Source organism: Scylla paramamosain, chromosome 17 (assembly GCF_035594125.1).
Source record: "Scylla paramamosain isolate STU-SP2022 chromosome 17, ASM3559412v1, whole genome shotgun sequence".
Lineage (NCBI taxonomy): Eukaryota > Metazoa > Arthropoda > Malacostraca > Decapoda > Portunidae > Scylla > Scylla paramamosain.
The window spans coordinates 17,145,001-17,157,500 of NC_087167.1; the positions used below are offsets into that span (position 1 = coordinate 17,145,001).

The 12,500-nt window shown below is 41.4% G+C and overlaps 1 protein-coding gene across 1 annotated transcript in view; it reads left to right on the forward strand.

Moving 5' to 3' along the window:
- Positions 1-12,500, forward strand: part of LOC135108523 (histone-lysine N-methyltransferase 2D-like) — a 52,864-nt gene that overhangs the window by 10,309 nt on the left and 30,055 nt on the right. Inside the window, exons 2-3 of the mRNA XM_064019627.1 lie at positions 9,902-10,032; positions 11,655-12,105. Of these exons, the coding sequence (XP_063875697.1) occupies positions 9,902-10,032; positions 11,655-12,105 (582 nt within the window). The remainder of the gene's footprint in view (positions 1-9,901; positions 10,033-11,654; positions 12,106-12,500) is intronic.

Sequence of the window (12,500 nt, forward strand, 5' to 3'; positions counted from 1 at the left end):
GAGAGAGAGAGAGAGAGAGAGAGAGAGAGAGAGAGAGAGAGAGAGAGAGAGAGAGAGAGATGGGGAAGTCGTGCATTGAAAAAGACTCTCTCTCTCTCTCTCTCTCTCTCTCTCTCTCTCTCTCTCTCTCTCTCTCTCTCTCTCTCTCTCTCTCTCTCTCTACATCTATACCTGGATTCTATTATCCACACATCAACATTTCCTCCTCCTCCTCCTCCTCATCCTCCCCCAATTTACTCTTGTTTACGATGAGAGTAGAGCAGTAGACATAGTATACCTAGATTTTCAAAAAGCGTTTGATGAATTTCCTCATAAACGTTTGCTCAGTAAAATACTGTCACACGGCATCTCCGGTTAAAATTTTAGACCGGCTCTGAGCGGAAACAGAGTGGTTGTAAACGGTTTTCCGTCCTGTTGGTTTGATGTTAAAAGTGGCGTCCCCAGGGATCTGTGCGTGGTCCTGTTCTATTCTTAATATATGTAAATGACATTGATGGCCTCACGCGCAAAGTTTCGAAATTTACCGATGATATGAAAATTGCTTGTAAAGTAACCACGGCACAAGACAGAAACACTTCAGTCAGACTTAGATCGATTGACTTGCTGAACAAGTAAATGGCAAATGAAGTTGAACATCGACAGATTTAAAATATTGCACATCGGAAGTAACAACAGTCAATTCCTGTATTTAATGAATGGCCGACAGCTTTCTGCAGTAAATAAAGAAAAGATATCGGAATCTTAATAACGAGCGATTTAAAACTCGGTCAGCACTGCTCACAGGTGATCAAGACAGCTAACAAACTGATAGGTTTTATTGGCCGCGTTTTCGAAAACAAATAAGAAAAAAGTAATATTAGAACTTCATAATTTGTTGGTCAGACCCCATCTTGAATAGTACGTATAATTTTGGTCACCATGTTACAGAAAAGACATTGAAAAACTGGAAAGAGTTCATGGTGGAGTAACAAAGATTATTTCAAGGCTGATAAACAGACCATATAAAGAAAGATTGGAGGGACGCTTCGCCCGCCGCCCGCATTCCATTCTCCGGTCCTCTGGGACCTGATGCCAGCCTCGGCCAACCACGTGGTGTGAGGTCAACCCTCACACCTTTTGTCTCCGGACGCCAGCCTTGGCCGTGACCTGACCCGGCCAGCAACCACTCCTACATCGCCCAGTCCGTGTCTGCCCTGCCTTGCTGGTGGACATGGAGAGTCTGTGTCCGCCTTTCCTCGGTGGCGGACATCAGCAGTCAGTGTCCGCCTAGCCATGCTGGCGTACATGCCCAGTCCTCCTCCAGCCAGCTTTGCTGGTGGACATAGGTAATCACGTCCGGAAGCCGGACATTTTAGCCATGGACGTTTTGGCCACGAAATCGCCACTGATGACGTTTTGGCCACGGAAGGTAGGTCATTTTGGCCACGGGACAAAATGTGAAGAAAACAAAAATATTCTTTAATGCAATACATTTAAAATATTGAGCATTTCTTCACAGTATATTATTATAATAAAGAAAAGAAAATTGTCAGTTTATTAAAATAATTATTTAAAAACTATAGGCCTACACATTCATATTTCCACCTCGAAGGTTGTGACAGATGCCTCGGAAGTCTGGCATGGTCTTCTTCCCTTCATTCAGGTCTATGGCCAGGTTTTGGATGCGTGTTGTAATTCCTTGTAAACCCTTTTTACCCTCTTAGCAGGGCGAATGCCACGTTCTTCCTGCAGCAGAATTTCATCCAGCTTGCAGCTTGCGTCAGCTTGCAGACACTCGATGAGCTTCCACACAGTGGGGCTGGCGTGCCCCACCAGACGGAAAAACCGTGTTGTTGCACCCCTTGCAAATGTTATTAGTTCTTGGCTGGTTGTTAAGAGTTGCGTGGTGCATATTCCATTTCTCAGGCGGGAACTTAGGTGGCGTGCGGCTCCACTTCCAAGAGTGGAGTAGCCTCCTCAGGCATGATAGATCGAAGGTATGACATGCCATCCTTGACATCTTCTGGGGGCAGGAGGGCGAGTGCATCCACCTGACCACCTGACTCATATAGGTTTTTGAGACCCAGGTGCTGGATCTGCCTCCAGATGGACTGGGTAAGATGATAGAAACAGAACCGCACCCGGACCTCCTCCTCAAAGACCACATGAAGGGCCAGCTCCACAGGTCTCTCGAAGTCGATGATGACTGTGCTAGGATCACAGCCATTCTCCTCCAGGATCTTGAAAACTTGCTTGTAGCTGGTTTGTGCCTTGCGTTACAGCAAGACATACACAAGAGGTATATAGACACTGTTGACTTGACCTTGAATGACAGCTGGGCGAAGAGTCTTGGAGCTACCGAAAATGTGCCATCCATACACAACTCATCATAGCGTGCTAACAGCTCCAGATGATGGGCGGTGGTGAAGATGATGATAACCTCATTTGCCTCTGGCCCATTGTCATAGTGGAGGTGGGATGTCCAGTCAGCAGGAATTTTCAACTCTTGAAGAGACTGTGGATCCTTCAGACGGTGTGCAGCCCGGATGCGATGAAGGACACGCTTACTAGAATCAGACCTAGGCATGCGTGCCTTGACCTCCTCTGGCAGTGCTGCGATAATGAAGGTGAAGATCTGATTAGGTTGATAATTGGTGCTTGAAACCTTCCTCTTCTTACCCTGTCGAGCATGCTCCACTTGGCATCCAACCGTGTGAGAAAGGTGATTATGTGAGGTCACAACTTCAGGATCACCAAGACTTTTGGTGATCTTCAGTATACCAGGTCACTTGAGACTAGCCCGCTTGACACACCGAAAAACCATCACATCTATTGATTTTGCAACATGTTTCTTAGTGTACATGAAGCCATTCAGACAGATTTTCTGACCACCTCGCTTTGATGAGGTGACCTCAAGCTCAGCTGACATGGTTGAACAGTACTGTAGTTCCCACCAGACTGTTCCTCACCTCAGTCATAAACTTAAACCTCCAACTGCTTCACAGCTCAAAACAACCTCAAACGAAGTTCAAACACTCCTTTTTGTTTCACTGAGTCTCAACAGGACTGTGAAGCAGTAAAAAGCAGTAAATAGTATATGTTAAAAACAAACTGAAGCTTCACTCAGTCTCAAAATCACTGTAAAGCAGTAAAGGCTGTGTGTGTGTGTGTGTGTGTGTGTGTGTGTGTGTGTGTGTGTGTGTGTGTGTGTGTGTGTGTGTGTGAAGCTTCACTCAAGTCTCAAAATCACTGTAAAGTAGTATCATATGACTACTGAATTTTTGCCCGCGGCAGCCTATTAAAACTTAAACCACGAATTATAAGTAAAAAAAAATTGGCGCGAAATATAAGGAAAAGTACCATACTTTCAAAAGGTAAATGAATTTTTCGTGGCTAAAACAACCTAGTTTGGTGGCCAATGGCCAAAACGTCGGTGGCCAATGGCCAAAACGTCCGTGGCCAAAACATCCGTGGCCAAAATGTCCTACATTCATCACGTTCACCCAGGCCTCGGTGGTGGATGTGCAGCCTGCAGGCAGCTGATTTTTACAATTGTATTTCCTTGGCCACCTATATAAAGTACTAGCAGAATTTAACTAGTAAATAAAAATGGTGATCGCGGTGAAAGGAGTTGACGCTGCAAGTGCCCTGCCTGCTCGTTGCCAGCTACTCCAGCTATCTTCATTGCCTCCGTGTCACCTGCTAAGCTGTCACCGATGCAAACTGCTACACTACTACACGTCTACGATGCTTTCTTCAAGCTACTTTTAGGATTTCTTTCAAGCTTTTTATGCCAAGCCTGCCCCATCAGCCTGCGCCCATATGACTTCAAACCGTCACCGATGCCATCCTTGTTTCAAGTCTGGATTTTTTAAGCCGTCTCCAATGCAACTTGACTGCTTTGCTACAGATCCCTTCGTTCCAAGACTTTGGGTTTCTCAGCCATCAGTCTTCTGCTGCAATCTGTGGTGTCTTGTGGCCGTCTCTGCACCCACACGGGCCATTTACCCACCATATTCGACGAAGTTTATTGCCATCATGTCCGTTATTTGTGCAGTTATGATTTTTGTAGTGTATTTTTATAATGCAATTTATTGGCATAGAAATGCCTTATTCTCTTGTTTTATGGCCTTTAGTGTTGTCCTAGTTTTCTTGGCCTGTGATTCGCTGTGCTGTCACAAATAGTGTGAGTTTTGTGTTTGGCCACTGTGCTCTCTTTTCTGACGTCTTTACTATGTGAGTTTTGTGATTCACCAATGTGTACTCACTTTTCTGACGTCTTTGTTCTGTGAGCCTTGTGGTTGGGTATAGTGTATACATCAAGTGTCTTACACATAAGCGTGGCTTTATTATGTGAATTATTGCTTCAATATGCCTGCGTCAGCCCATACGCTTTGTTCGCTGCGAGGGTGCAGCAAGATGGGTGGCCAAGCAATGTGGCGGGATGCTTTGGCCCACCACCCGCATTCCAATCACCGGTTCCCTGGGACCTAATACAAGCCTCAGCCAACCACATGGTGTGAGGTCAACCTTCACATCCTTTGTCTCCAGGACGCCAGCCCTGGCCATGACCTGATCCGGCCAGTAACTACCCCTACATTGCCCAGTCAGTGTCTGCCCAGCCTTGCTGGTGGACATGGAGAGTCTGTCTCCGCCTTTCTTTGGTGGTGCACACGGACAGTCAGTGTCCGCCCAGCTATGCTGGCGTATATGCCCAGCCCTCGTCCAGCTAGCCTTGCTGGTGGACATGTGTAGTCGGCGTCCACCCAGGCCTCGGAGGTGGACATTTGGCCTGCAGGCAGCTGATTTTTACAACTGTATTTCCTTGGTCAGCAGAATTTAGCTAGTACAAGACTTTAATCTTTTTAATTTTTCAAAACATAGAATGCGAGGTGATCTAATTGAAGTTTTTAAATTATTCAAAGGATTCGGCAACATTAGTGGAGACTATTATTTTGCACTTTACCTGTCAAATGTAACAAGAAGGTGGAAAAGTTTCAAAGTAATTGGTAAAAGATTCTTTTCAAATGAAGCAAAACTTTTCTATTTATTCGAGTTGTTAATGTTTGGAACTCTCTTCCCTTTAGTGTCATTGACTGTGAAACTGTTACAGCCTTCAAAAAAAAAAAAAAAAAAAAAAAAAAAATTGACAAGTATTCGGACAGTAATCCGCAACTAAGATACTATCTGTTGTCCTACAAGTTTAGTTTGCGAAAGTAGATCTCTGCTGTATTTGCTCACCTCACATAGTTTAGACTTTAGATAGTGTGGTGTATTGGGATCGGCTGGCAGTGCCGTCCAACTGGTGATACATCTTGTTGTGATCTCCTGATTCTCGGGGTAAACGGGAAATCAAGTCCCTTATTTGTCTGTTCTGCTCAGCGGTGGTAGTCGACTCTCCATAGTGATACTTTACTATATCCTTTATCCTCATCAAAATTTCCATACAATTTTCCTATATGTTTTTAATTTATTTCCTGCCAGGCTAGGCTAGAGGGAGTGGTGGGTGGGGAGGAGCCTTCGCCTTTACTATCCTTTTTCTTTAACAATATTTCAGATAGAATAGTCCCGCAAATAGCCAAGTAGACCTGCTGCTGTTTGTTGTTCCTTTGTAATCCTCCTCCTCCTCCTCTTCCTCTTCCTCTTCCTCTTCCTCTTCCTCTTCCTCTTCCTCCTCCTCATGTCATCATCATCATCATCATCATCATCGTCATCATCATCATCATCATTATCACTAGTCATCATCATCGGTATTCAGTATCATGTGTCGTCATTCTTTGTCCACCACCACCACTACTACTACTACCACCACTCCCCTACTCGTTTTCCACCACTGTGTTCTTCAAGTCATTATTCTCCTCCTCCTCCTCCTCCTCCTCCTCCTCCTCCTCCTCCTCCTCCTCCTCCCTCCTCCTCCTCCTTTTCCTCCTCCTCCTCTTGCAAGGACCTCCGTATAAATGACGAGAAGGAAGGGAAAGAAAGCAAATAAGAAATTTTGTATATTTTACTCTCTCTCTCTCTCTCTCTCTCTCTCTCTCTCTCTCTCTCTCTCTCTCTCTCTCTCTCTCTCTCTCTCTCTCTCTCTCTCTCTCTCTCTCTCTCTCTCTTCTCTCCTTGCTTAAAAAAAGTGAAGAACTATAGTACAAAACTAACCTAACCTGAAAAAAAAATAAGCAAGAGATATGATAGTAGTAATAGTAGTAGTATGATGACACATTCATAACTCTCGTTTGCTTCTACTTTAGTTCAAGAAGGTTAATAGTCGTAGTAATAGTAGTAATAGTAGTACCAGTAGAATAAAAAATTAGAAGTAGCTGTTGTTATAAGCATATCTTCTCCCCTTCCTCCTCTTCTCATCTTTAGGTGAATGCAGCACACCCCATCTTAATTATAAGACGGATTTTATGTGAAGTCTGTAGCAGGAATGGATTTAGCTGATAAGCATGTACAGGGTCTCTCTCTCTCTCTCTCTCTCTCTCTCTCTCTCTCTCTCTCTCTCTCTCTCTCTCTCTCTCTCTCTCTCTCTCTCTCTCTCTCTCTCTCTCTCAGGGAAACCAGGAAATGGAAAACGAAACTAGAAATACTATTAAATATAATAAAATATTGGGAATTATTTAGGGATTTTCAAGAGTATTTTCATATTTATAGAAATACATGAACAACTTTTTTGTATCATTTGATAGCAAAAACACTCATGAAAACCCGACTAATAAACCTGACCTTTGAAATCAGTCCTTATGAGAGAGCAAATCGCTTAAGAATATGGTGCTTGTTAGAAACATCTTGGTACAGTGTGACATGACTGTTAAGAGTTTAAGACCCTCTTGCTTAGAAGAGAAAAGAAAAGAAAAATGCACGTAGTATTCATGATCTGACAACTAAGGGAGTGATGGAGTTGAAATCTTTAAGCGACAGTTTTTTTTTTGCCTTGAAAAATTTTGGAGGGTTACGGAAATTAAGTATAATGTATTTTATTAAAAAAAAAAGAAAAAAAAAAAAGGAGGAAGGGAATAAGGTAGAAAAGGTACCAGAGGTGACTAAAAGTTAATTTCCCCGTGACAAGTGTAAGCTGCACTCATTTCTCTTCTTTCTTCCCCCCTTACATTTCCCCTTTTCCATGTTTTCAGTTTTGCCACACCTGTGCGAATGAATTCCTTATTTTTTTCTTTTGTATTTTCCCGTCCCTCCTCCGCGCTCAGGTCATTAAGGCACGTGGGGGTCATAAGGTACTTGGAACATTGATTTATACCGGGGTCACTTGATCATCTATTCAACCCAGACCAGTTGAGCTTCAGGTCCTTGCGATATTGCGGTCTGTCATTTTGCGTTTTGCTTAGTAATTTATTTAGCTGGACGCCACTGACGGCAAGGAAAATGATTTTTTTTTTATGTGTATATTTAAGACGAACTCCTGGCAAATGGCAATATAAACGGGAAATGAAGGCCCAGTGAAGGTGCCAGTCCCATCAGAAGACACCTTGAAAGCAAATCCAAAATTACATTGTGAAGTACCTTGAAACCTCCGCCTTGAAGGAGACTAAGTTTTAGACAGGAGGAGATGCAGAAATAGATAATGAATCCCTCAGTTAAACAGAAAAAAAAAAAAAAATGTATGAAAGACCGAGAATATTATCGCATTAGGAAAGTGGTCAGAGTAGGGATGAGAGAGGGTAGAAAGTCCTGTGCAGCGAAGCCTACCTGTGGTTATATTGTTGCTGAGTGTAATCATGTAGAGTGTCCCAATTAAAGTAGCAATTGTGAAGATGTCTTTGTTTTCTTGCCAAATTTTATTTATTGATTTTTTTTTTCGTTTGCAATTCATGGTGCATGATTTCATTACTATTATGCGATATGTTTATTGACTAAAGAATTGTACATGATACGAATAAATAATTATATTACCAAATAGTGTGAGTTAGCAGATCCTTCAGTACTGGGACCTGTCACCTAACTAGGGTCGTGTGCCCATCAGTTCATTTTAGCCACAGTTCTCGGTGCCCTGAGGTCACATGGGTATGAGATTATTCAGGTGGCTTCAGTACGGAGTGACAGCTAGTTAATCTTGTGGCATTTAATAATTCAAAACTAAGTAAAAATAATATTTTTTGTTACTCCTGTCATGGGTCGCCACAGCAGATCAGCCGCAAGATGTGAGAAAGAAAAGGAAACCAAACAGAATGAAGGAGGATAAAGTGAAATAAAGAAGAATACTTAACTAATATGGGAAATAATGTACACACCAGTCATTCTCATTATTTCTCCAGTGTGTTTCGCTCAGTGCGTGCGGTCACCTCCACAGCCATCCATATTATGTTGTTTATGTTGTTTCTCGTGTGGAACTTCTCTCTCTCTCTCTCTCTCTCTCTCTCTCTCTCTCTCTCTCTCTCTCTCTCTCTCTCTCTCTCTCTCTCTCTCTCTCTCTCTCTCAAAAAGGATGTTTCTGGTACGGGAAATCCCTCTGTTGCTGCTACTTTTACTACCACAACTACTACTGGTGTAAATGATACATAACTGACTAAGTTTTAAAACTTTCAAGCATCAAAACAACAATAAAGTATACAACAAGAACAACACCAACTACTAGTACTACTACTACTACTACTACTACTACTACTACTACTACTACTACTACTACTACTACTACTACTACTACTGCTGCTCATGCTGCTGCTGCTGCTATAACTAAAAATGACAACACAAACAACACACCTTCCTACATCACATAAAACTCAACAAATAACCCTTTCTCCGTTTCATAACTTGAGATAAATAATGCATATCTTCCTTTAAAGTTTTAGCATTTAATCTGCCTTGCTTCCTGAGAGAGAGAGAGAGAGAGAGAGAGAGAGAGAGAGAGAGAGAGAGAGGGTGGGTTGTTGGGTACACGAGAGTAGAGGACGTGACGACTTATTCAGTAATGCATCTCTCTCTCTCTCTCTCTCTCTCTCTCTCTCTCTCTCTCTCTCTCTCTCTCTCCTCTCTCTCTCTCTCTCTCTCTCTCTCTCTCTCTCTGCCAGGAGCGCATAGTAACAAGATTCTATTATTACTTGTGGTAGTAGTAGTAGTAGTAGTGGTGGTGGTGGTGGTGGTGGTGGTGGTAGTAGTAGTAGTAGTGTAGTAGTAGTAGTAGTAGTAGTAGTAGTAGTAGTAGTTAGTTTGTCATCAGGTATTCCAGTGAAAATGTACACAATATTTACAAGTCTTATAGTTATAACCGGTTCTTTATTTTATTTATTTTTTTTTTTTTTTTGTACTGACATCCTAGTTTATGTACTGTATTACCCGTGACCGGTGTGTGTGTGTGTGTGTGTGTGTGTGTGTGTGTGTGAGTTGTAATTATAGTACATAGGATATAAGCCAAACTTCTCATATCCAGTCTTTCCTAATACTGTTCCTAAGCTACATTTCTGTTATCCAGTCTACTTCTTTCTTTTCATCCATTGTAGATATCTCCACTTGTATGGGTTTATCTGTACTTGGCTCTTATCTACATTTCCTTCATTCACTTTCTGTACACTTTTAACATCTCTCACTTCTATTGTGCAGTCTTTCCTTCACTTAATGTACACTCCTTGCCTCATCTCTCACACTTTTAATCCATTCTGGTTATCTCTGCTTCTATGAGTGTATCAGAACTTGGCTCTAAACTACAGTTATTATCCAGTCCACATCCTGTACTCTCCTAATCTCTTACTTTCCTTCACAAATGTCTATACTTCTACGAGTGAATCTGTATTTGGGTTCATCTTAACTTCTCTCACTTCTCATCCTACCCTGATACCTGTACTAGTAGGAATGAATGTGTATTGAGTTCATCCTAACTTCTCACTTCTTCCAAGATATCTATAATTAAATGAGAGAATATGTACTTAATTCCAGTGTATAAGTGAGCACTAACTCCTACTGTTTTGTTTGCCTACAGGGAAGAGTGGGGGCACAAAAGAGGAAGGGGAGAAAAAGGAGGGGGGCGAATGGGAGCCATACAATGCAGGAGCGGCTTTCCTTGGGCCAACTCTATGGGACAAGACCCTCTCCTATGACTCCGACCTCAAGGTGATTATCGCTTCTTATTGCTTCTAAGAATTGTATTGTGTTCTGATTATGATGCTGTTTATGTTAGTGTTGTGATGTCTTGTACTGGAGTTACTGCTGTTGTTATTTCTAGTACTGTTACTACAGCTGTCATTGCTGCTATAAGCACTACAATTTAACTTCAATACATTTATTGTAATAAGACTGCCACTTCCCCTCTACTTTTGTTGTTTTACCACCACCACCACCACCACCAGTTTTTCATTATTTTTATTGTAATAAGACCATCATTACATTTCTACTGTTCTACCATTACTACTACTACTACTACTACTACTACTACTACAGTTATTGCTATTATTACTTCTCTTTCCATGGTACTATTCCAGTGTTTTCTTTATTGTAGTGAAAGTTTAACAAGAATGGTACATTATTGATTTTGAAAAAAAAAAAAAAATCAGACAGATCTCAGTGGGCTATATTGAAGAAGCTGTAGTGGAAATTATTGCAGGTTTTCTAGGATGTTTTTATGATTCTAATGGTAGTTTAATATGACTTCTGCTTCAACTAAAAAAAGAAAGAAAGAACTTGACTAATCATGTGTCCTTTGAAAATATACAAACTTGTATATTACACTATGTAACAAAATTTCACTTTTGTTTTGTCCTTGGTCCCAGTTATTTCCATCTAAAAAATAGAAAAAAAGTTATTTTGATCCTAAAACTTTGCTTTTGTGGTTAGAACTATGAATGTATATTTTTGCCTTATTTCATTATAGTATGGGTTACTATTGGTTTTCATGTCAGGTAAAAACCTTTGCAAAATCTCAATTGTTTATCTAATTGCTTTTGAAATGTTGCAAATAAGTTAAAACAATGAAAGAAAGAATATAAAGTGATCTACAGCTTTTTAATTTTAATAAGATCATTCTTTAACTGACCCGATCTAGCAAGAAATTTCTCATATTTAGAAGAATTTGTTTACATTTCAGAAATCTCAAATCTTTCAGAATGTTCTACCAGACACTTTAAGAAGTTTCTAGAACATTTTAGGACATTCTATTCTATTGTAGAACTTTCTAGAATACAGTAGAAAAAACATATAGTGTCAAGAATTTTATAGAATTACAATATTTTTCTAGAATGATTCAGAATATTCTAAAGTAGGTTCAAGAATATTCTAGAAAGATTGAGAACATTCTCAAACACATTCTAGATAGACTAAGAATATTCTAGGGTACTGCTTGACAATATAAAAGTAGGGGCTTGCAGACCACAAATCAGTTCTGCTTTGGCTGCCTGAGGAGGCACATCACAAGAGGTGAAATGGCATCAAGAGGCTGCAATCATTCTTCGGATGCATTCTGCCAGATATGTGGTCAGTTCATTAAAACAAGAGCAAAGAAATTTTCTGACAGCATCTGAAAAATGGTGAAATTTAGCTATTTTTGGGCAAAAAATCATTCTAAAAGCAAAGTTTGACAGGAATAATGGACATTTTCTATTGTTTTGCAATGAAAAGAGTCGGAAAATAACACTTGCTTGTCTAAGACAAAAATTGTGTTACATAGTGTTATGCATCTTATCCTATTACATGCCTTCCCCTCCACTAATGCTTTTAACCCCATCTCTCTTCTCCCACAGTTGGAGTACATGGACTTGGATGAATTCCTAAATGAAAATGGAATACCCATAGAGGAGGCCAACAAGGCACTGGGGAGGGGCGGCGGAGGTGGTGGCGGTGGCGGAGATGGTGGTGGCCGCCCTAATGCTACCAAAGGCAGCAGCAATAACAGTGGAGGTGGCGGCAGCGGCGACATGACCAGCCCAGCAGCAAGTATGAGCCCTGAGGCGTCATCCCCATCGTCGCCAGATGGCACGCCCATGGGTTTGGGTGCCATGCCACAGGGCCCACCTCAACCAGGCCCACATCCCACCATGCCACAGCTGACCAATAACCCCACCACCCCCGCGCCTCAGCCCTCTCACAGTGTGCCACCCCCCTGCCTGTCCCCTGACGATCACAGGTTGGATGACTGTTGTTCACCTGACTCCGGCAGCCCCCACTCACCCGCCCTTCAGGTCCACGAAGGAGGTAACTACGACCACTGATACACCTATTATACTGCTTGCTACTGTACTACTGTTTTACTACTATTACTGATACTGCTTAGATGATTACTATGATTTACTATTGCTGTTTAGATGACAGCTGTTATGACTTACTACTGCTGCCTAGATGATTGCTGTTATGACATAACTACATCTTAGATGACTGCTGTTAGGACCTACTGCTACTCATTAGACAATCATTTTACTATTACTTAGATGACTACTGTTGTGACTCATTATTACTGTGATGACCTACTACTGCTAATAATATGACTTTACTACTACAGTTTTGATTATGTACTACTACTACTACTACTACTACTACTACTTGTTTCGATTATGTACTACTACAATGATGACTGCATAGAGATTATTTTG